Here is a 25,367-nt window from a genome sequence, read left to right on the forward strand (position 1 = left end):
GAGGCTCAATTTGTCTCATCAATAAAGAATTTACTTAGATACACAACTTAACCCATTTTGATTTACTATGGTTCCATGGGGTCAGTTCTGAAAAAAAAAAAAAAATGTATATACGCACTTCATTCATTGAAGGTCTTAATTTTGCCCGTGTTGCAGCACACTGGCCTGCCAAAGAGAACAGTTTAACGGAGAAATTTCGAGGACAGGGATGTACTTTCTCATCTAGAAATGAAAGACATGAATCAAGGCCTCTCTTCTCCATCAACTCCATAAGGAGATCCCGCTAGGAAGAAAAGGAAACAACCTTATCATAACAACATAATCAGAAAAATGACCAAGAGATAGGTGCCAAAGGAAGACAGTTCTTACCAGTTGAATATGTTTTGGATCATCTAACACCACTCTACGACCTGTCAGAACTTCCATTATTACCTACAAGGAACATAGCGAATGTCAGCTATTCATGTTAAGTATATAACACATGATATATTGTAACTATTAACCATGACAATGAATACAGTTAATTCTAATTAATGACTTTATATTTTATTATTTGCTTATTTACACAAAATTAATATATAAAATGAGTAACAGGAAATCAATAAGTATAAAAGTTAAAGCTCTTAAAAAAAATTCTTAGAATTTAAAACATTCTTGGCAATAAACTCTCCTCCAGTGTTAAACTGGTAGTTGGTACTTACAATTCCAAAGCTGTAGACATCTGTTTTAATGGAAAGTTTTCCCTGTCTGATATATTCTTCTGGCATGTACCACAGATGTTTACTGCTGCTGCTGGTCATGTTTATGGTGGAATTCTGATGTTCTAGGTGGGGTCGGAAGTGTGCCATGGCAAAGTCAGTTAGTTTGGGTTGAAACTGATCATCCAAAAGTATGTTTGCACTAAAATTGTGATCAAGAACAAACAAAACATCATAAAGGCATTTCAATGAAAAAACAACACCACAAGTTCACCTTCTTCATATCTGGTTAATTTAAAACATTGATAAAATAAAGCCAAACACAAATTTCTACAAACTGGAGAACTTTTTTTCGTCTTTCTTAAAGTATAAATCCAAATTTTGTATAAAATGTACAACAAAAACCTGACCTAAGAACAGTGGGCATTTCAAATTTAAAGATACGTATGTGGAGTTGGTGGACAGAGCTGATGCTTTGTCAACAGGAAAAACTAAAGTTAACAAAAGCAGCTTTCCTTGTGCTCTTCTTACACTTAATGAGAACATGAACTGAGTTTTAATCAGCTAATAATTGTCTGTTATGTGCACAGAGCCATGCTGTGGAATGCTGGCTTATCAGCACAGAGCCACTAACCAGGAATGATTTGAGGAATCTTTTGTACCTCCTGCTTTAATGTTATTCCCACCCCATGGTTCCATCTCAATGGCTTTTTGTTGTCTTTGAGTCTTATTTAAACATAAATATCTGCAGAGGCAAAAGCAAAGTGTTTATTGTCAGTTTAAGTGGTTGTCACATAAAAAACCTTAATAATCACTTGACATCTTGGCTGAGAGTAAGCACCAGCTTACTTTTACCTTCAAAGGGCTGTCACAGCAGGGATGGGAAAGGGTAAGCCAAGAGGGAGATGCATCTCACATGGTGACTGCTGGCAGGTCACTTCCCCCTGTAAGCCTCAATGCCCTGTTTGCTCACATGTGTAACGAGAAAAACAGAACTTACAGGACTGACACAGGAATACAAAGTGTGTGGTTTACAGCCTGGCACAAGGTAATGCTCAATAATGGTAGCTAAGATAAAGATTAGTAGTCAATCATAAGAGTGCAGATTGATATGGATAGAGGAGGTGGGTTGGCCAAGAGAAGGTCACCTACTTCTCAGTTTTGCTGAGGGCTATTCAGAGTTTGCTTTTTGTCCCTTTAAACCAAAGCATCTAATCCTAGGCCTGCCCGTCCAAAATGCCAAATAGTATATTAGTAGTACTACACACTATTGTTAAAAGTGGTAACAGCTGCTGGATAACAAGAAACTCTTAATCCTGAACAAATATCGGATCATACAAAAGCTCCAGAAGTCTCTGTTGCCCCTGTACGAGTAGGCTAACAGGCAGGCCCTACTTACACAGGGCTGAATTGCAGGTGTTATTACTATCCAAAGGATTCAGAGTCCTACTTCTATTTAGAGTATTTGGGGCAAACAGTTCATTATTTGAAGCTAAGACCTCAAGAATTCTAGTCCAGACTTAGTCTGGGACTGAGCTGACAACAGACCAAATGAAGGGACTCTCCAGGGTCCTTTAAAGCTAGAGGAAGACACACATTAAACTTTATTTCACTCCTCCCTCCTCTCAGGATGGCAAGAGAACCGTAAAATCCAAAGAGCCCACCTTATGCATAAGCCTTAGGGCCCCTTACCTGTTGTGTGATCTTTGAAGGTACGGGGAGAAAGTCAGAGAGGCCTGTTTCCCAAGACTTGTGTCAATGAGCACAGTCCTCATTTTTCTCCTAGCCTGGTCTTTTCTCTACAGCCAACTTGGGTCTCACGCAGCCCCATCTATGCCACTCACTCCTCACCCATTCTTTCATTTTCTCCTTTGGAGAACAATGTTGACTATCCTGACATACCTCAGAAGATGAAAAACAGACTAGAAAAATCAGATCCAACTTTCTCCCCAGACATTTAGTTCTTCCATAGGTGTACACTTCACTTGGTCAGATCAAGTCTGAGGCTTCTGGAGATGCCCTGATTGTTTCAGAGTGCAGGGATATTTTAATGCAGGAGTTTGCCAGTTGTGCCAGGAGGTGAGACGGGCAGAAAGGCTCACTAACTCTTGTTGTCAAGGCCCAAGCTTCTGCCCTCCAGCTTCTGTCACACTGAAAGCCACTTCTGCAGACCCCCACTACATTTCAGCAGTGGGGATAGGGGGCAAACAGAAAATCTCTGAACGCCAGATTTAAAGCTAAACACCTAACCCTCTTCTTCCTCCATTCTGCCTCTAAAGAACGTATAAAATCACAATTTATAATGCCAGAACCATGAGAATGCAAGAGCTGAATCTGTGAAACGCTTAAGAATCCCTGAATCTGGGCTAGCCAGTTAGCTCAGTTGGTTAGAGCATGGTACTGATAATAGCAAGGTCCAGGGTTTGATCCCTGTGCTGGCCAGCCAACAAAACAAAACAAAACAAAAAGAATCCCTGAATCTTTTCTAAGTACAAAAGAAAAAAAAAAAAAAAAAAAGCAACAACAACAAAAAAACGCACAACGGAATCCATTTATTTGATCCTCAGCAACACTGGTGGGAAGGTTTCAGCAATTGTAGAGTCATACTTCTGCAAAAGTTACGCAGAGGAGATCTGGGCACCCACAAACAATGGTTACAAAATAAAACCTGCAGAGGACTTGGGACAGCGAGAGGCCATCAATAAGATGTGAAATTATTCTAGGGCACTGCATTTACACTTTGAATAATGATATTTGGTGAAAAGACAAGTTGCTTTCCAGCAGACTTTACTGTATAACATAAATTTTGAGTCCAGTGATTTACTCTGTTCTAAGTCAAGGTTAATGGTAGCTGAGGAAGAAGGATGCTCTGTTTTAGGAAGGTGGAAATGGCAAAAAAAAAAAAAAAAGAAACCTTCAACAATCAATTTCTAACCTAATTCTTTCCCCTGCTTCACCCTTAAATAGTATTTACAAACATAAGTGCCTTCAGCTACCATACAAGTCATCTGAATAAGTTTATCCTCTGGGGTGAAGATAGACTGGCAAATAAAGACAGCATAAAATAACTAAAATCATAACAACATGATGTAAAATGGCAGCTTGCTAGCTATTATGGCCATCAAGGAGATAGATAGAAAACACCTTTGGTCCATACCAAATGGTCCACACCACTGGTATGTGGTGTTTGTACAACCGATTTTTTCTACTCTTTACCATAAGGCTACTTACTGTAACAGAGTGGCTATCACCACTGTAGATAATTTTTTTAGCCGAAGGACCCTTGATTGTACACTGAGGAAGTGGGGAGAATCCTACATAGGTGGTGAGTTTGTATCCTGACTCTGGGGATGTCGCTTAATCTCTTTATAAGTAGGGATCTCTAAGACAATTTTTAGGGGGGACCTGAATCCCTCAAACAAATGCTTCTTTGTAGTGAGAATTACTTTCTTTGCTCACAACTTTGACTCCTAATTTAGTTGAAGCCCTTGGGCCTAAAACATAAAACAAGATGACACACCTAGATTATAATACAGGATTTGAATTTCAGTGCAAATACCATGTTTAATATGTCAGAGCATGATTGGTTTTTAGAGATATGCATTTTTAAAGGAGGTTATTGGTGCCCAGTAGCCCAATTCCTCAGCACCTGGCAACTCTCAGAAAAAGTCAGGACTCCACTGAATTGGCTACAGAGATAAAGATGATCCAACTGGCCACTCTGTGACAGCCTGAGGCAACAGGATACACGTGCTGCTGCCTGTGTCAGGGCTGTTGCAACACTGAGACACCCTTTACCAGATGTCCTGCCTCCCCTTACCAGATGAGGCAAGACCAGTTTCCCCAAGAATCCACAGGTTACTGAAAAAGTCGCACATACCCTCCAACCTTGATTCCCCTTTCAGATTATGGAGCTTTCTTCTTCTCCATTGAACCTAGGCAGGTCATAGAGAGAGTATTAAAGCTTGTTTTTGCTTTACTTGTGGCTTGTGAGTTTAGGCTCTCCATGTAAAAGCCCAGTCAATAAGAGGTGTTCCTCCATTAAGTGAAAAACTTTGATTCTAACCAAACTAGCACAACCTCCCTGAGCCTCAGTTTCATAGTAGGTAAAATGATCTGACAATGCCTTCCTCACCTGGTTCTTACAGGGATCGAATGAGAAAACATTAGAGCTCCTGACACACAAAGAGGGCCTCAAAATGTGCCTTAAAGAATGTAGGCTAGCCATTGTCCATCCTATACCAATTACCTGACCGTAAAATCCCATGAGGCTTGCTTGGATATCTCTAGAAGATGCTGAAGGACACTAATTTAAGTATCAAAGTACAGGAGGTTTCAGGATGACCCTGAATATCTGATGACTTTTGAGTTAGTCTCAAAGACTTAGTTGAATTTCAAAATAGTTTTAGAGAAGTTGTGGACAAACCTAACTGATGGAATATTTCTAGATATTTTAAGACAATGGAGAGAGAGAGAGAGAGAGAGAGAGAGAACTGTTTAGCATGTATTATGCATGCATGTATATATCTATGTGTGTAATAAATGAACTCTGGGGTTTAGATACAGTGTTGGCAAATAGAACTAACAGGTGAAATTTTGTGTAATATTTAATTGTTTTGGCATCCCTTAGAAAAAATGAACATATCTGGATATTTTAGAAGAGGAAAGGCACTGGGGGAAATAGGAAAGTCTGAGGAAAAAGTCTGAGAATTGTTTATACCTAAAATGCTTCTGAAAAATAAAAATACTGTAGTTTGTTTTGGGGGGGTGGGAGAAGGAGAAGGAGAAGACTGGTTAACAAACAACTGAAGCCAAACTGATTTTGCATTCCCTGAAGGCTTTGTCATCCCTATCAAACACTAACTGGAGCCCAACCTTGCCAGCCAGAGGCACATTAAGTGACTGAGGGAGGAACATAAACATCAGATCTAGGCGTAAAGGCAGGGGGAGCTTGGCTCCTCAGGCAAGGGTGTCCTGGTTGCTGGAAGGAGCCAATCTCTGGCTCCCGACTCCCTCTTCCTAACCAGTCAGTCTTTCTAGACCCTTACCAGGGAAATTCTCTAGGCACTTGCTCACTCCAGCCTGACACCTCTGATCAATTTCCATTTTTAAAAAATTCATTTTCAGGGCCGGCCCCGTGGTGCACTTGGGAGAGTGCGGTGCTGGTAGCGCCAAGGCCGCAGTTTGGATCCTATATCGGGATGGCCGGTGTGCTCACTGGCTGAGCGTGGTGTGGACCACACCATGCTGAGGGTTGAGATCCCCTTAACAGTCAAAAAAAAAAAAAAAATTCATTTTTAAGTATAGACTTCTTCCTTCCTTTCTTTTCTAGACCCTAGACCACCTCCCTTGTATGAAAAACTTTCACATGGCAGGAGACAAATGGCAGTACCGATTAAAGAACATGGTTTTATAGCAAACATTAGAAATGTTCACCAAGATTATCTCCTTGCTTTGGAAACATTAGCAGGAATGAATGTCTGGAATGAAAAATGCTGAGGATAAAATGCACTTCAATTTAAAATCATTCATAAATGTGAAAACAATTAAGCTCACGAAGGGATAGGATGGAAATAACAAGGAGGTTTACTGCTTTCAAATGCTTTAAAGTGGTCCTGTAATTCAAACACATCTTCATTTCCCAAATAAAAATGTGAGGGTCTTTTGCCAAGAACACAGAGTGCAACTCTTCAAGATTCTTTTTTTTAAATCCTTTCCTCCTCAAATTCCACCATCTGGAAATGAATTTTGTTTTTATAACATTCTTTTGAAGAGTTCAAATTACTAAGACATTTTTGGGCTAAATAAACCACGAGACTTCTTGGAAATACCTTCAAAATGTGGGCTCTGCTTCCTCCTGTGGGTGTTCCTTGGCCACATCCTTGACAGTTTCTTCCTTAGAAAGCCATTCACTCTCACTGCATGAACAAGCCAAGACTGCAAATGCAGGTCCCCAGGCCCAATCTCCCCTTCAGAGTCTGCTGCCTACTGCCATTTTCAGTAAGAGTCCAATGTCAACACTTTCAAATCTACGAACACTAGTTATACTCTCCTCTCCTTCCCTATTTCCCTGTCTCTGCCGATGAAGCCAACATGCTCCCAGTAATCTCAGACCTTTAATTCCCTAAGAACAGCATGACTGTTGGACTCACACTTTACTCTTTCCTCCCCTTCCCCATCTATAGCCATGTGACAGAGGCAAGTTACTAACCTCTGTAAGCCTTGGTTTCTCCTCTGTCAAACTGAGACAATAACATTAATATTAAACTCAGTGTTGTTGGGAGGATTAATAACAAATGATTCATGGGCATTCATGTCAGGTGTAAAGTCCTTTGGCTTTCACTGAGCTCCCTAATCCGTCTCCAGCCTATTAGCTACCCTTAATGTATTAGTACTTACCAGTGCAGTCAGGACGAACTGCTTATTGCTGTCTCAGGGTTTTCTTTATGCTGTTCCCCTTATCTTGACAGCATTGCCCACTTCCTTATTTATATCCAAATCCTCTATGCAGCCATAATATTCACTTCCTTCATGTTGTCACCCACCTATTCTGAATTCCAGTGTCCCTCCTTTTTCCCAGTTCCTACTATATAGCCTGAACCATACTATTTGGCACTTATGCAGTGACCACCTGATGATGGTTACATGTATAATGTTGAGTCTATAGAAGATACTAAGTAAATATTTGTTGATATAATCAATTTGTTAAGAGGATTTGAAACCATAAGTAGCCTCAGACCGCTCAGCACAGGAATGGCAAATACATGACCCAAATGTTGCGAAAACATCCTCCCATATTCTTGGCTGACATCACAAATTGAGTTCAGAAAGCACTTACCCTACGTTCGGAACATGAAATATGAAACAAAACTGTTGCTGTAGTATATACAGCAACGGCTTCTTTTTCAGGTGACCTAAATAAGGCCCACATGGTTGACATGATTTGTTCTATGCAATAATATCTCAATGGAAGAGCTAAAACCAGGACTAAAACCTAGCCCTCCAATTTCCCTGTTGGGTGCTCTTTCGATTTACTACAGCTAACTGAAAGAAACATCTTTGTATCCAGCTACTTATAAAAGATTAAGAAACTGTTGATTACAGAGAGAAATAAAATAAACTTTTATCTCTTTTTTTCTTTAGCTATATATAGAAAATTCCAGTGGCAAAATGAACTCATGGTCAAGTCACAAGATTTTAGCTCAATATAAAAGAAGTTCTAATAATTAGAGCAATATCCAAATGGAGCAGGACCCCCATCAATGCTGGGCAGTCCATGACAGCAAGAGTCCAAGGACAGGTTAGATGAAGAGGCAAGTCTCACATTAGGTGGGAATAATTACAGCTTATGGCCAGGCCCTTCCACAAAAATTCAGCCATTAAAAAATAGCCCATCCAAATAAAGCCTTGTTGATATTTTCGTGATTTACTTTTAATCTTTTTTTAATGCATGAATTTGTAGATCTATGAAGTTATAAATACACACCGTATACTACTTCAATGTGGTTTTTCCTACTTAATCTCACTTTATACACATTGTTCCAAGTTATTTCACACTATTAAAAACATTATTTAATAACATCAAATGCTTTAGGATAAAATCTTCTGTGACTCATCAGTCTGAAGCTCAAATACAGAAAAGAAAATAAAGCTGGCAATATTTTACATTTTTCACTCCTTTATCAAAAACAGATCCTGTCTTACTACTCATTGAAAAGGTCATTGTTTAACATGGATTTTGAGATGTACTTTTTGGAGCCAATTACCAGGGCTGTACAATAAAATGGCATCCCCCCTAGAAGCTGTCTTTCCTTAAAAAGATTTAGAAAATTAATATGACAAAGGCAGAAGAGGCAGGGATTTCAGGCCTTCCTAAAAACACTGGGCTACACAAACAGGGACCAAGAATCAGGGAGGCCCAGGTTTAAGGCAACGTGGAAGATTCATTTAAGACACTGGGGAGAGTAATCTAGGTCAGCCAACTCACGTTTGGCTGAGGCTGCTGGGACTGAATGTCATTACCATCTGACAGATGTTCAGTGGCCTGAATGAAATGAGCTGGTCTCATTCCAATTTCTAGAGAGCAGGTGTGCATACCACCAAACAAGAGGGGGAAAAGCTACGATTATGGTTGGCACTAATTAACATCTTTGCTGGCAGGCTCAGCACAAAGGCTGAAAATTCAATGGCTGTGGAAGGGGCTGATTTGCTCTGGAACAGACAGGGACACACTGATAAGCCCTTGTGAAACAACAATTCTCAGACAAATGCCCACAGCCCCAGAACTCTACACCCTGACACACGGCTGGTTGGGTACAGTCTATGTGTAGGTTATGTCTGAATCCTCAAACTCTTAGGAAAGCCCAGAATCCATCAGCAGTAGCCCCTCCAACCAACTAAAAAGTAAAATGTGGCTAGCTGCATTTCTAGTTCAAGTCCTGCCTCTTCCATAATATTCTCCTTGTCTCTGATCAGATCTCCTTTGCTACTCTGTATCTTTATTCCCCTTTGGGTATTCTGACTAGCAGAATAGGGATTCTCACATGAGCTGAGCACATCATGTCAAGTACCTGGGATACTGGCCTGGAAGAACTAACTTCCTTTTAAGTTGTGAGACTACCTAAGAGACTCCAGAACCTTTCTGTTTCCATCTATACCCCAGACAAGCCTCAGAGGCCCTCACTAGAGTCTCGCTTATCAAACCTAGTTCCTCAGCCTAGTTAGTGTTCAAGACCCCATCCAATCCCTTACCCAGCACATTCCTTATTTTTCTCCAGTCTCATCTTACTTTATTCTCCAACCCTGTCCTTGCCTGTCCAACCAACCAATATTTCTTGCTTTCGTTATACACTTGCAATTCTTTACTCTGTTCCCTTGAACAAATTATTGCCCCCATCAGGAATATTCTCTCCCTTCTTTCAACCAATCCACTGCCATGACCCATTTCCTCCAAGACTTGACTTGGAGCTTTCTACTGAGAGAAAGCCATCTTAGACCAACTATGCACTGGGCATATTTAGTACTACATTATACATTTCTGATTTATTTATTTATTTTAATTTTTTGTTGTTGAAACATAATTGATTGTACATATCTGTGGGATACAGCATTGAATATCAATACCTGTGTGCAATATGTGATGCTCAAAATAGGATAATTACCATATTCAATATTATACACTATATATTTTTTGCTTGTGGTATCTCTTTGATGGTCAGGTTGAGCATTCAAAGACAAGACTATTACCATCAACGTATCCCCACTGTGGTTTAACACAATGCTCTGCACACAACTAATGTTCCACAAATATTTGTGAACTAAAATGAATGTGATTCTCAGAAGTCATGTTTCTTAAAACAGAGCTTAGCTATGGGTCCACTTTTCAAACACAATAAATTGACAGTGGAGATAAATAAAAGAGTGATAAATAAAAAGACTGATTGGCCACCACATCACTTAGTCTGTCACTGCCACTCCTCCCACTTCTTGACCAATTGTGACAGGAGTTACCATTGGATGAGTGCATACTCTTTGCTAAGCACCATATACACTTTAAGTCATTTAACCCTAAGAGATAGAAGCTATTATTCTATCATTTACATTTTTCAGAGGAAAAATCTTTAGATTTTTAGAGAACTTAAGCAATTTTCTCACAATCACATTTTAAGTAGAAGGTCTGCTTCAGAAACCAGGTCTCTCTGATTTAAACATTAGGGGATACTGAGCTAAGAGACAAGGATGGGAGGATGGTGAGGAGGAAAGTATGTGATAAAGATCCCTGGGTCACATTTTTCAGAGGTCTGTCCTGTTGAATCTTCCTCTGTAACTGCGGTGGCTACCACGGTGAACCTCCCCTCCTCTCCCCCAATGCCCAGCTCCTCAGGTCTCTGAGAGGCTCTTGCTCCCCAGCAGGGAGGGATGGCTGATGGTGGCTCAGGCTGAGCCCCAATCTGGGAACTGTCCTTGGCAGAAAGGAGCTGCCTCACCCAGGTTACAGCCCCGCTCCAGGGCGGGTCAGACACAGTGGTGCCTAACTTCAGGATCTCTTTGAAGGGCCCTCCTAACTTCAGTGCTCCCCTATGGCATTGGCTGGGGCCTCTATTACAATAACCAGGTCAACCTCTCAAACTGCCCAGTTCTGTCTTCCTCCTTCCCTCCCTTATATGTGTTGTTTCTGAGAGGTCTCCCCAAAAAATCCGCTGGCAAATCTCTGCCTCTGAGCCTATTTCCTGCAAATCTGCCTGAAGACACTAATCCATAGTGAGAATGTGGAAACCAGGGCCCACAGCCTGTGCTCTCACCTAACGCTGGGAGAGAGATGCCAGAGGGGCACATTCAAATCTCCTCACCCATTATTAGTTATGAAAAATATTAGGAAGCAGGTGGAGCCTGCATCTGCCTCCCTCCCCACCTTGATGTCCCCTTTGCTCCTGCAAGTGACCCTCCCTGTCCTCCACTCCCATCAAGAACAAGAACCTGGACATCCTCTCTCTTCTCTCCCTTCTCTCCTATCAAACTCTGCCTTCAGTAATGGATTTGACAAACTCAGCCACACAAAAGGAAACTTAATATTATTAATGTATTATTGTTTGAGATTTAAAATAAATTCATGCTTACTTTAAGTTTAAACCAAAGAATGAATAAGTGTAGTAAAATTCCAGGTATTTTACTCACTCAGTACCACATATATTTGAACATCTACTGTGCTCAGTGCTGGTTGCAAGCTGGGTAGACGAGGGATTGTTTTAGGTTGGAAGTGGCCACCTCAGCCCTTTGGAACCGACTCCAGTGGATAACTCCACCAACCCCTGAGACCTCCACTGTCCCTCTCTATGTTCAGGTCCCATTAGGGTGCATCATTTTATGCTGATTATGTGGAGCCCCTAGCAGTTGATGGATTACCACACTGCAACAGGAGCAGAAGTCTGTGGGTAGTTCCACTTGCTCCCCCAGGACTAAGTAAAAATATAGTTTTTTCATATGGAGTTCATTTCACCAGAAAAACAAACAAGCAATCAGCCCCTCTTCTGCTCAAGTCAAAAGCATGCTAAAAGCTTTTTTCAGGATACTAGGAAGTGGTTCAGAAGAGGCAGCAACCTTTTCAATTCAGGCTTCCCTGACATTCAGCAAAGGTGTATTTATGTACTTTTGGACAGGTTCAAGATAAAGAGCACATAGGAAAAATTCATCGGGGTGGTAGTGGGATTTGCTACAGCCTATTTACTCTGTCTGAATGATTCTTTATGTCTAGTGAAGAAGAAGAAATATGGAAGACATTGCTTCTAATTTTCTCATGTCTCAAAAATGAACACTGGTGTTGCTGCTTGGCCTGTCACAGATTAATATATAAAGTTATGAGGCAGCAAGCTCAGTGGGATGAGCAAGACACTGGCGACTCAAGGACAAAGAATTCTAGTTGCTATCTACTACTGTTATCTTGCTAGGAATCCCCATAAAAGTCACTTAACCTTTCCTTAAACTTCAGTTTTTTTAAAAAGTGAGATTAACACAGATTCATTTCACAGTCTGTTATCAGGTATAATTAATAAAATACACATACCTGTCTTTTCTACATTGTTCATTAATAATTCCCAAAGATAATATAAACTCTCCCTTTGGCAAGATAAAGGTAGCACTTTAGATTTGGTAGACATATTTTCTCTAATAAAAATATAAGATTTTAAACAGATTAGATGAGAGTTCTTAGCACACACATATATACCAGGTGAACTACAGACAGAAAATAGTGTGAAGTAGAACTCACCTGTGATGATAAAAGGGGCTTTCAGGTGTAACCTAAAGCTCTGGGATCATTTACCTTGATATGCTGCCACAGATGACTGAGCACGGCTCAGTGTTGTGCAAGTACTGGACGGCTTTAGCTAATCCTATTAATACACCGATTCGAGTGTGCCAAGAGAGAGGGGCTGTGTTACCCTAAAAAGACAACAGCAGTTGGTTTGGTTGCACTTTCTGAGTAAAAACTACCTATGTATTCATTACATAGAAGTATGTCAGAATAGAAGCAGATGGCAAGGTGGGATAAGGTGGGTGAATCAACATTTTGGTTTGCTACAAACTATTTTTAATTTCAGATGGGTTTCCCTCTACTACTGATGATGGTTCTAGGCCTCTTTATAGATGACAGAAATATCCAATAATTTTTAATATTAGCTTAATCAAAACATAGTTAGTAAGGTAACACTGTTTAAAAGTTCATTAAACAAGATTCTTAAATTATTTGTGGTACAATAGTGTGAGCAATTGAAAATAATCTGCTTTTATTCTCATCGTAACTAAAACAACCTATTTGGAATCAATTTTTAAACTTACACTTCAAAAACATCTTATGAGAAATCATGGCATTTATTCAACTTCCTCAAGGAGTCTGTATCACCTTTATGCCTATCCTTTGTACTGAACGGTAGTTTGTATAAAGTTATACAAATTAAAATTATATGACAGATAAGGATAGTTGATGTAAATTCACTGGAGGTACAGAATCAATAAAGAATAAGGAGCCAGCAAGTCTTTTGGCAACCATGTTGCATAAAACACAATAACTCAGATATTTACACCATCTTCTAAGACTAAGAAATTAATTCATGGAAAAGTCCTTTACTTCCTTGGGAAACTCATTCTTGGTTATCTCCTCATGTCCCATCTCCTCTCCCAACTCTCTCAGCTAGTTTCAGCAGCTCCTCCAGGACTTCAGAGGGTCAGAGGACAATGCAGAATAATAGATATGACTTACTGCACACTGTAATCTGTCAAAAAGTGTTCCATTTCTCATATATGGATAAACAAGACAGATCTTCTCAGTCTCTGTAAAATATGCAGCCAACTCAAGTATATTTGGATGATGAAACCTTGAAATAAAAGATTTTCAAAGTTGTCAAATTGTTTATTCAAATAGGAAATGAACAACACTCTGGTTTGGGTGTCGTAGGTGGGTTAGGGAATATGTCTAAAGCAGAATATAAACTTAGTCAAGAGAGAGTTAATTTCATTGGATACATGGCACAGATTTGCTTTCCAAATTGGATTAAAGAATTCTAACAAATACTAGTAATAGTTTTTGATTAACTATGATCATATAAAAATAAATAAAATATCTAAATATAAGACATAAAATTTAAGAAAGCAATGATTTCTTAAGATTTGGGATGCTGGGAACTTTACAAAAAATAGACAACGCTCTTTGATATCAACTTATTTTTATCAATATGAAACACAATATGACTTACTTATTAAAAAAAGATAATGCAACTGAAATTGTTCATTTGATTGATTTAAATGTACAAACTGTAAGTAAAGTCACCAAAACATAAGAGTAGAGAAGACTATTTTCATTCATCCATTTATTGAGAACTACTATGTCAGGTACTGTGCTAGGTACCAGTTCCACAGCTGAAAAGAGACATCAATGTCTTCAGAAAGCTTGTATTGCTATCTAAAATCCACATGACTAATAACGTTGGATGTTGAAAAACATATCATTGATTTTAAATCACAAATTTCTATGTCAGTGTAGTGTACATTTTTCAGGCTCCTTTCCTAGTAGTCATTTATAAGCTTATTAATAAAAATTCTATTCCTTGAATGTATGTGTCATTGCCATGAAGACTAATGGAACCCAGATAACAATTAAGAAATATAAAACACGTGACTGTGAAGTCAGTTTAATTCAACAATTACTTATTGAATACCTACTATATTCTGGGCATGCTTGGTGATATTAAAAATAAATAAAGCTGTTAAAAAAAGATTCTCTTTATAAAGGCCTACTATTCATTTCTTTAGTAGTGAAACTTTCCTATAAACTCACACACAACAACAGAGTGTGTGTGTGTGTGTGTGTGTGTGTGTGTGTGTATATAAATACCTTCTGATTCCATTTACTCCTCTTACTTCAAGGAAGGAAGTATGTCTGTATGTCTGTATGTGTGTGTGTGTGCATATGTATATGAGTACACATACATAAATACACAGAGACCTTTATTTTTAAATACGTCAAAAACTTTTTTGATACAAGATCCCTACACCTATTATGATTCAGACCATATCTATGAAATGAAAAGCAGTGACTGAAAAGAAATTGAGATGGTATATTTAGCTGCTTAAATAGTTCATCTATATCATTGGCTGGCTGATTCTCCTGTAACTTAAAATAATTCAAAGAGAGACAAATCTTTTGGAAGGCAGTAGATAACAGACATCATATAGAAACAGCCATGGCCTGGTGCTCTGCTCTCTTGCTAACAGAATAGTAATGAACATTTGCTTATTTTAAAATATTAATGATCAAGCAGAGAAATGGATGCTCTAGAAGTTAGCAAGGTACAGAACACGGAGATGCCATGGACAAAGATGGGTGTTTTTTAGCCTATGGACCCATGCCACCCTCTTTTCCCTAAACATTTTTAAATAAGTAAGATTTTGGATATAGATCTGAAGGTCAGCAGATTGAATACCTTTTAAAATCAATTCCACAAGCATTTCTAAGTGCCTCCTGCAGCCAAGATGATGCAAGGCACAATGGTGTGGCAGAGCAGACAGACTTGGGCAACAGACAAACCTGGGTTTGAATCTCTGGTCTTTTTATCAGCTGTGTGAACTTGGGCAAGTTATTGCATTTCTCTGAGCCTGTTTCTTCACTGTAAGCAGTAACTGAAAAGGTTAGCAGTAACTGAAAGGTCCTGAGTAGGTACTTCCTGGGGTTCTTATGAAAATTAAATAAAAGGTTAAACACTCTGCCAAGTGCCAGATCCTCAAAAATTATTAGCTTCTCTTTTCTTGGGAAAAGAAGAAAAAAGAAATCAGAGGCTTCTAATGAGTTTTTAACTCTGTTTAAGGTAATTCCCTTAATATTAAACTAAAAAGACTCACCCTTCAGGCCTCAGTTTAGATGTTACTTCTTCTAAGAAGCCCATGCTGCAACCCATCCCTCAAATCACCATCTCCTTCTCCCTGTCTCCCTCTTCTCTGTGTTGTGTCTTTCCTCTTTGTTTATTTAATCAGTTTACTGAAATTGCTTGTTTACTTATGTACTTCTCTCCCAATCCCACTTCAGACTGTACACTCTAAAGAAGGCTGCTCTTGCCTTAGTCATACCTAAATATCCGAGAAGAGGGAGATTAAAGATGATTTAGGAAATAAGGTGCATCTTGTAGAAAAGGCAGGATCTAACTCAGTTTTCTCATCTGCAAAATGGGATAGTAGCAGAATTTATCTCATAGGACTGTTGTGAGGATTAACATTAACACACATAATGCACTTGGAATAGTGCCTAACATTAAGCAAATATTAGCCAAATATTGTATGATAGCATAATATCATAAAGTTGTTGATCCTCCCTAAATTAATCTATAAAGTTAATGCAATTCCATTAAAAAACACCAACAGGATTAAAAAAAAAAAAGACAAACTGCTGTTTGTAGTTCACATGGAAACCACCTCACCAGATAAACCAAATGAACCAGATATAAGTGTAAAAATAAAACCATAAAAGTACTAGGAAAAAAATGGGAGAATTATTTTGTAACCTCATAGTGGGGAAGCCTTTTAAAGTATGAGACAAAACCCAGAATCCGTGAAAGAAAACATAGTTAAATTCAGCTATATTAAAATATTTCTACATGGCAAAAACTAGAATAAGCAAAGACAAAATGACAATCTGGTAAAAAATTATCTGCATCTCATAACAATAAAAATAGGCTAATTTTCTATAATATATAAAGCATTCCTTCAAACAATTATGAAAAAGACTAGTTAAAATAATGGGCCAAGGATATTATCAGATATTTCATAGAAAAGGAAATGTGTCTCTTAAATGTATGAAGAGATTATTAATCTCAGGAAAAAAATTGAAACTTCACTGAGATCTCTCTTTTTTTTTGTAGAGGGCTGAAATAAATAAAATTATACGTGAAAGAGAAACAACTGATACCACAAAAATACAAAGGATCATACAATACTACTAAGAACAATTATATACCAACAAATTGAATAACTTACAAGCAATAGATCAATTCCTAGAAATGTATAACCTACCAAGACTGAGTCATGAAAAAGTAGAAAATCTGAACAGACCAATAATGATTAAAGACACTGATTCAGTGATCAAAAATTACCCAACCAAAAAAAGTCCAGGACTAGATGGCTTCAAGGGTGAATCCTACCAAGCATTTAAAGAAGCATTAATGCCAACCCTTCTTGAACTCTTCTAAAAAACTGAGGAGTGGGGAATACTTCTGAACTCATTTTACTAGGCTAACATTACCCTTAAAACAAAGCTAGATAAGAACATTGCAAGAAAAGAAAGTTACAAGCCAATATTCCTGATGAATATAGATGAAAAATTCCTCAACAAAATAGTAGCAAACTGAATTCAACAGCATATTAAAAGGATCATATACCATGATCAAGTGGGATTTATCATTGTGATACAAAAATGACACATGCAAATTAATAAATGATACACCACATTAACAGACTGAAAAATAAAAACCATAGGATCATCTTAACAAATGCAGAAAAAGCATTTGACAAAATTCAACATCCTTTTATGATAAAAACTCTCAACAAATTAAGTATATAAGAAATGTACCTCAATATAATAAAGGTCATATATGACAAGGGCACAGCTAACATCATACTAAATGGTGAAAAGCTGAAAGCTTTTCCTCTAAGACATTAACAAGGCAAGGGTGACCACTCTCACCACTTCTACTCAGCATAGTGCTGGAAGTCCTAGCCAGAGAAATCAGGCAAGGAAAAGAAATAAAAGGCATCCAAGTTGAAAAGGAGAAAGATAAGTTGGCTTTGTTTGCAGATGACATGATCTTATATTGAGAAAATACTAAAGACTCTGTCCAAAAACTGTTAGAACTAATAAACAAATTCAGTAAAGTTGCATGATACAAAATCAACATGTAAAAATCAGTTGTGTCTCTATACACTAAAATAAGCTACCTGAAAAAGAAATTAAGGAAATGATCCCTTTACAATAGCATCGAAAAGAATATAAAGCTTAGGAATAAACTTAGCCAAGGAGGTGAAAGATCTGTACACTGAAAACTATAAGACATTGATAAAAGAAATAGAAGATGACACAAATAAACTTAAAGATATCCCATATACGTGGATTGGAAGAATTAATATTGATAAAATGTCCATAGTACCTATAGTGATTGACAGATTCAATGCAATCCCTACTAAAATTCCTATCGCAATTTTCACAGATACAGAAAAAAAAAAATCCTAAAATTCATATGGAACCATGAAAAACCCCAAACAGTCAAACCTTTTTGGGAAAGAACAAAGTGAAGGTGAATATTCACTCCCTGGCTTCAAACTATATTGCAAAACTACAGTAATCAAAACAGTATGGTACTGTCATAATAAAGGCACATAGACCAAAGGAATGGAATAGAGAGTTCAGAAATAAACCTACATATTATGGTCAACTAATCTTTGACAAGGGTGTCAAGCATACACAATGGGAAAAGAAAAGTATCTTCAATAAATGGTGTTGGGAAAACCGGACATCCACATGCAAAAGAATGATACCGGATACTTGTCTTACACCATATACAAAAATTAATTCAAGATGCATGAAAGACGTAAATGTAAGATGAGAAACTGTAAAACTCCTAAAAGAAAACACAGGGAAAAGTCTCCTTGACATTGGTCTTAGCAATGATATTTTGGGTATAACACCAAAAGCACAGGCAACAAAAGCAAGAATAAACAAGTGGGACTACATCAAACTAAAAGCTTCTGCATAGCAAAGGAAACAATCAACAAAATGAAAATGCAACCTATAGAATGGAAAAAATATTTGCAAACCAAACATTTGATTAAGGGGTTATATTAGTCTGTTTCTGTGTTGCTATAACAGAATACCTGAGGCTGAGTAATTTATAAAGAAAAGAGGTTTATTTGGCTCATGATTCTGGGACAGCTGTATCTGGAGCAGGCCTCAGGCTGCTTCTACTCATGGCAGAAAGCAGCAGGCAGCCAGTGGGTACAAGCATATCACATGGTGAGAGGAAGCAATAGAGAAAGAGAGGAGGTGCCAGGGTCTCAAGCAGCTCTCATGGGAACTAGTAGAGCAAGAACTAACTCACTACCCCCACCCCCTAGGAAGAGCATTAATCCATTCATGAGGGATCTGCCCCTATGACTCAAATGGTTCCCAACACTACCACTTTGGGGATCAGATTGCCACATGAGTTTTTTTTTGGGGGGGGGAAGCATGTCCAAACTCTATCAGGGATTAATATCTAAAATATATAAGAAACTCACACAACTCAATAGCAAAAAAGCAAATAACCTGATTAAAAAATGGGCAAAGAATCTGAAAAGACATTTTCCAAAGAAGACATACAAATGACCAATGGGTATATGAAAAGGTGCTCAACATCAGTAATCATTGGAGAAATGCAAATCAAAACCACATTGAGATATCACCTCACACTTGTTAGAATGGCTATTATCAAGAAGACAAGCGATAACAAGAATTGGTGAGGGTGTGGAGAAAAGGGAACCCTTGTACACTGTTAGTGGGAATGTATACTGGGAGAGCCATTATAGAAAATAGAATGGAGGTTCCTGGAAAAATTAAAAATAGAACTACCATATGATCCTGTAATCCAACTTCTGGGTATATATCCAAAGGAAATGGATCAGTATGTTGAAGAGATATCTGCATCCCCATGTTCATCACAGTACTATTCACAATAGCCAAGACAGGGAAACAACCTAAGTGTCCATCAATGGATGAATAGATAAAAACATGTGTGAGATACACATACACACACACACACACACACACACACACACACACACACACACACACACACACACACACACACACACACACACACACACACACACACACACACACACACAGTGGGACATTATTCAGCCATAAAAGAAGGAAATCCTGCCATTTGCAAAAACATGGATGAAACTGGAGGTCATTATGCTAAGTGAAATAAGCCAGACACAGAAAGACAAATACCATATGATCTCTCTTATATGTGAAATCTAAAAGAGTTAAACTCATAGAAGCAGAGAGAACAACAGTTACAAGGGATGAGGGGTGGGGGAAATGGGAGATGTCCGTCAAAGGGTACCAACTTTCAGTTATAAGATGAACAAGTTCTGGGGATCTAAGGTACGCCACATGTAGTGATGAATGTGTTAATTAATTTGATTGTGGTAATCATTACACAGTGTGTACGTACATCAAATCATTACACTGTACAAATCAAATATACACGATCATTATTTGTCAATTACATATTTTTTAAAACTACATCGAGAAACTATTTCTACCTACAGATTGGCAAAAATTAAAAGGTAAGAATAAACACTAGGTTGGCAAGAATGTGGGAAACCAGGAATATACGACTGGTATAAGTGTAAATTGGTTTAACTTCTATTGGAGGACAATTTGGTACTATGTAGTGCACATAACCATTTGACCCTATAATTTCATTTATGGGAATTTATCTTACAGATACTCAAACAGGTACAAAATAATGTATATAAAAGGTTTTCTTGTTGCAGCATTATTTTTGAATAATAAAAGATGAGAAAAAAATCTCAAATTCCATCAACAGGAAAGTGATTAAGTAAATTACAGTATAGAATATAACAGAATATGAAAATAAATAAAATAAACAGTATGTTTATGCTACCTCTTAAGTAAAAGGAGTAAAATAAGAAAACAATATTTATATTTGCCTTCCCATAAAATATCTCTAGAAATATATACAAGAAACTAGTAAAATTGTTGCCTTGGAAAAATTGGCTGGGTTAGATGATAATAGTGGGAGAAAATATTTTCTTGCTTTACCCTTTTGCACTTTTGGAATTTTGTTCTCATAAGCAAATAAATAAAACTTAAATGTAAAAGCCTTCTACTATTACAATTTTGGATTTAGTTTTTATCGATTAAATGATACATATCAAGTTTTTATGATTAGCCTCTAATATTTTGATTTCTCATCCTGGATATATAAGGAAAGGGATTCAATATAATGCCTTCTTTCCCCACCCTACTCACTCCCCGCCTCCCACTTAAATATTGGTTCAGAAAACATCTGAAAAGAACATTTTTTATTTGTACAGGGTGATGATTGAACTCTATAGGGGTAGAAGCAGGGGCCTGAGGAAGGTTGCCTAGCTGCAGTTATGAGTATATATGAAAATGAAGTCATTTAAATTTGTCTCAAAGGACTCTCAGACTCATGAATGAATTTCCAGAAAATAATATGTACATCAAAAGCACTTGATTTCTTTGTCTAAAACTTTCTTCCTGAAGAGAGTTATTCCACTAATGAAACAGTTTCTAGACTGGAGTGTCTCTAAGGATGTGGGAAAATGGTGAAATATATACAATTCTAATGTTCTAAGAATTATTATTCAGACATGTTAGTCACACATGATTTAACCTACTTCCTTGTGACAGTTTCTTGTTAAAATATGTTCAAGTGAATTATGTAAATGCTCTATTTTAAAATGTGCTTTAAGGACTATACTAAACCAGATGTCAAAAATTTATTCCATGTTCTAACATCTGACCACCATTTACTAAATGCCAACTATGCCAAGCACTGTGCTGTAAAATCAAAGATGAACAGAGATGAAACCCAAGCACAAAGAGAGAAATTCCAGAAAAAAATGTACTCACAGTAGTAAAACTTCAAGTTCAGTTAAAAACTTCTTCCAATGTTTCCTCCATTGTATTTTTTTCTCCTAAATATCATACAGAAAGACAAGAAAAAAATTAAGAAAGAGGATTTCTATTTCTGGGATTCTTAACCCAGGAACGATAGTCTCCCTGAAATTAGATGAACTTTTTGGTGTAAATGCACATGAACATTTTTCTGGGGAGAGGATCTTCAGCTTTCATCAGATTTTCCAAAACTCCACTAGCCCCAGAGCAGATTTAGAACCACTGCTCTTGAAATGAAAGTTTTTCATGCAATACATCATGTTGCCAAATTTTACATTCAAACTCTTTCACCATATTTTGCACACATTTACATAAATTCAAAAATACTATATGTATTCAAAGAAAAACCTACGACAGTTAGAAACTCCCTACTTGATTTCACAAAGAAACCAACTTGTGTTACCTGTATTCTGCTGCAAAATTTCACTAATTTGGCATTCATGACTTGGGTCATTTTCATATGTCAGTTCAAGTTTAGCTTTGCATTAATTTTGAAAATACAGGCTTACTGAGAAAATGAAAATATAACTCCTTACTTCAAAGAAATTTCAGAAGCTAGCCCAGTGCCTGACACACAAATACTGAAAAAATTAATGAATTCAAAACTATTTTACTGAGCACCTACTCTATACCTGGCACTATTCTTGATGCCTTCATGCATCTTACGTTATTGCGTGTCTCTGGATTTCAGGTCCCTAACTTCTACCAAGAGTTAAATTAAGTATGCTTCTAGATCCCATCAGCAGTAAGGTTCTATCAGTTGCAAACAGTTAGAGAGGGTGGAATTTTTAGAGCTCTGTCCTTGGGAATTAAGGGAGAGAAATCCATCAGGAATTCTGGAAGCTATTTTCCAAGTTAAATCAGGAAGTCAGAAATAATAAACCAGGCTAACAAATCATTTTCAAGTACCCCTTTATCAGACCTTACATTTTACATGTCCATTGTCCTAGCAGCCAGGTGGATTGGGTCTCTTGCTCATCTCTAATACTCATGATCTGTGACTTTTTTGTTGGTCACTTAACTTCCCTAAGGTCATAGTTTTCTTAATCTGAAAAATGAAGGGGTTAGTTTTTGTGTTTATGCTAACCTAGCACTCTAGCAATTTGCTGCTTAAAGTGCAGTCTATACACAAAAAATTTCAGCTTCCCTGGGAGCTGATGAGAAATGCTGAAGCCCAGGCTCTTGCCCAGATGGCTGAATCAGAATCTGCATTGTCAGATGAATCCCTGGTGATTAGGCTGCACATTAAAGTTCAATAAGCACAGATCTAACATGTCTACTACAATTCCCCACCTCAGTCCCTCAAAGGAAGGTAATTGAAGATAATGGCCCAATGTTACAAATCTGCATTTCTTTAAAAAATGTTCTGTGACTAAGACTTCATTAAATGATCTTATCTTTCCTGATAAGTGTGTGTGTGTGTATGTGTGTGTCTGTTGGGTTGGAGAAGTAGGTGGAGATAAAAGCAGAGGGCAAAAGTCCAACCATATTTCCATTCGTCACATTAAGAGGGAGTTAAAATGCAGGGACAGTAGAACTTTGTATAGTCCTTCCTTTGTAGTCTCTAGGTCTTTTTAGTGCTAGCGATTATCAACTAAATTCTTGAAAAGGGCATGTGTGCTCCATTCAATTCATCCAACAAACATTTATTGAGCAACTACTATGGACCAGGCCCTGTAAGATGCCACTAGGATACAAAGACATAAAGAGCTCTTTGAAGAAAACCATCTAGTCCATTGGGAAAGGCAGATGAAGAAAGCAATACTATGAGATAATGCAATGATGCTATGGCTATGCATAAGAGGATCACCAAAATCATACTGGAGGGGTCAGAGGCAATCAAGGAAATAATACTTGTCTTTGGGACAGGAAGGAAAGCAGATCTAGAGTCAATGACATCCCATTCCTTCTTTTTTTTTTTTTTTGTCTTTTTCGTGACCAGCACTCAGCCAGTGAGTGCACCGGCCATTCCCATATAGGATCTGAACCCGCGGCACCCGCGGCGGGAGCGTCACCGCGCTCCCAGCGCGGCACTCTCTCGAGTGCGCCACGGGCTCGGCCCAATGACATCCCATTCTAAGGGCAGACTCATGGAGAGAGAACTCTCAAAAGGGAGTGTGATTTGCTGAAAGGTACAGAGAGAAGAAGAAAGTAGACCAGAGGAACCTTTGGGGAGGTGGCCCTGGAGCTCAGCCATATAAGTGTACAAATGGGGAGCACATACTGGCACTAAGAAACAGGTTTCAGTTAGGCCACCTTTAGATAAGAAACAGGTTTCAGTTAGGCCACCTTTAGAGCATTCACATTCTACCTGTTGAATAGTTTTACCGGTAGATTGTTTCTTAGACTGTTCATCTTCTCAGGAATCTTGAGATGTCTATATAGAATTAGTGTGGCAAAATACAATTGGGGGAAATGGGGAAATCAGTTTAATAATTTTTTTAAAAGGCTCTGTAATATAAGTAGAAAACTAGAAATCACCTTCGATCCCTCTTTCTCCTCCCTTTCCCCAGTCCTAACCAATGAATCTCTAGATTTGGTCCATTTCAACTCATCTCTTAGACGTACCTTCTCCTCCCCATTGCCACTGATTTGCCCTGGCTTACAGCACTGGTTCTCAACACTGGCTATACACTTCAACCACCTGGTGACCTTTTAAGAAGTACTGATGCCTGCCACCACCACTATTCTGACTGAACCAGTTGCTATGAGGTTTGTTTTTTTAAAAGATCCCTAGGTGACTCTAACATGCAGTTAGGTTTAAGCCCTATCCATTTCTTAGTTTACACATCTGAAATATCCCTCTACCAGTTCTTTCTGCCTCCAGTGTAGTTCTTGCTAACTTTCCCCCAACCACCCTGCCAACTTTCAATTCATAATCAAAGCTCTACTTTAAAAATACAAATCTAACTCTTTCACTCTCCTATGCAACAATCATACCTGGACTTAACCTATCTTTTCTGTATCACCTTTTCTCCCTACCTTCCCACCCCCGACACTCCATCCACTCCGCTCCACTGGGTAAACTGCTATTCATGAGATCTAAGATCTAAGCTTTCATACATGCACCTTCAGGCCCCTGCACCTGCTTCTCGTTCCACCCAGAATGTACCTCCCCCCTCCTGCACTGCCTGCCATAATGCTACTCAGCCTTCAAATCTAGCTGAAAAGTCACTTCCTTTTGTCCACTTTTCCACTTAATTTTGACAAATGTTTATTGAGTGGTAACTCTGCCAGATATTCTTCTGGACGCCAGACACACCCTCCTCCAGGTGGGGAAAGTTGCTATCTTTATGTGCTCCCATGACTTTTTGTACAAATCTCTGCTAAAGTACTTCTCATGCAGCAGTTTAATCTTTTGCTTATCTGGCTGTTTCCCTCAGGAGACTGTGAGCTCCCTGAGGAAAGAACTATGCCTTATTCATCTCTATATGTACAGCACCCAGCCCATAGGAGTTTAGTAAATGTTTATTGAATGTCGACTAACTATGAAGAAAATGAGCGGCTCTTCTGTGTGCGTGTGTGCGCGTGTGTGCGTGTGTGCGCGCGTGTGTGCGTGTGCTTGTGCGTGTGTGCGTAACTATCTCTTACTGACTCCTGAGTTTGATGCCCTAATTTCCTCTCTGCTTTACTGGCTGCAGTCACTCACTGTCTTCTGAACTCCTACTCTCATCATTAGCTTATTTCTCCTGCTTGAAGCCTCCTCTTTCCCACCCTCCTGAACTGTGAGAGAAGACAGTTTAGAAAACAGCACCCAATACCAATCTTAGCCTGTGAAGCTGCCTGGAGAGGACACTGCTCATCCTAAAAAAAACATGAAAACTAGAGGAAACAGCACAACCCGATCCTCTCAAGCAAAATCCCGTTAGTCCTACCAGTCTTTTCAGAAAAGTCTTTCTCATGCAATACATCTGGGATGG

At 38.4% G+C, this 25,367-nt stretch overlaps 1 protein-coding gene across 1 annotated transcript in view; it reads right to left on the minus strand.

Annotated features, from left to right (window-relative positions):
- Positions 1 to 25,367, minus strand: part of IRAK3 (interleukin 1 receptor associated kinase 3) — a 49,517-nt gene that overhangs the window by 3,810 nt on the left and 20,340 nt on the right. The window contains exons 6-11 of the mRNA XM_063075525.1: positions 21,403 to 21,467; positions 13,453 to 13,567; positions 12,517 to 12,635; positions 702 to 900; positions 370 to 432; positions 119 to 283 (exon numbers count right to left, since the gene is read on the minus strand). Coding sequence (XP_062931595.1) covers positions 119 to 283; positions 370 to 432; positions 702 to 900; positions 12,517 to 12,635; positions 13,453 to 13,567; positions 21,403 to 21,467 — 726 coding nt within the window. The remainder of the gene's footprint in view (positions 1 to 118; positions 284 to 369; positions 433 to 701; positions 901 to 12,516; positions 12,636 to 13,452; positions 13,568 to 21,402; positions 21,468 to 25,367) is intronic.

This window comes from Cynocephalus volans, chromosome 12 (assembly GCF_027409185.1).
Source record: "Cynocephalus volans isolate mCynVol1 chromosome 12, mCynVol1.pri, whole genome shotgun sequence".
Lineage (NCBI taxonomy): Eukaryota > Metazoa > Chordata > Mammalia > Dermoptera > Cynocephalidae > Cynocephalus > Cynocephalus volans.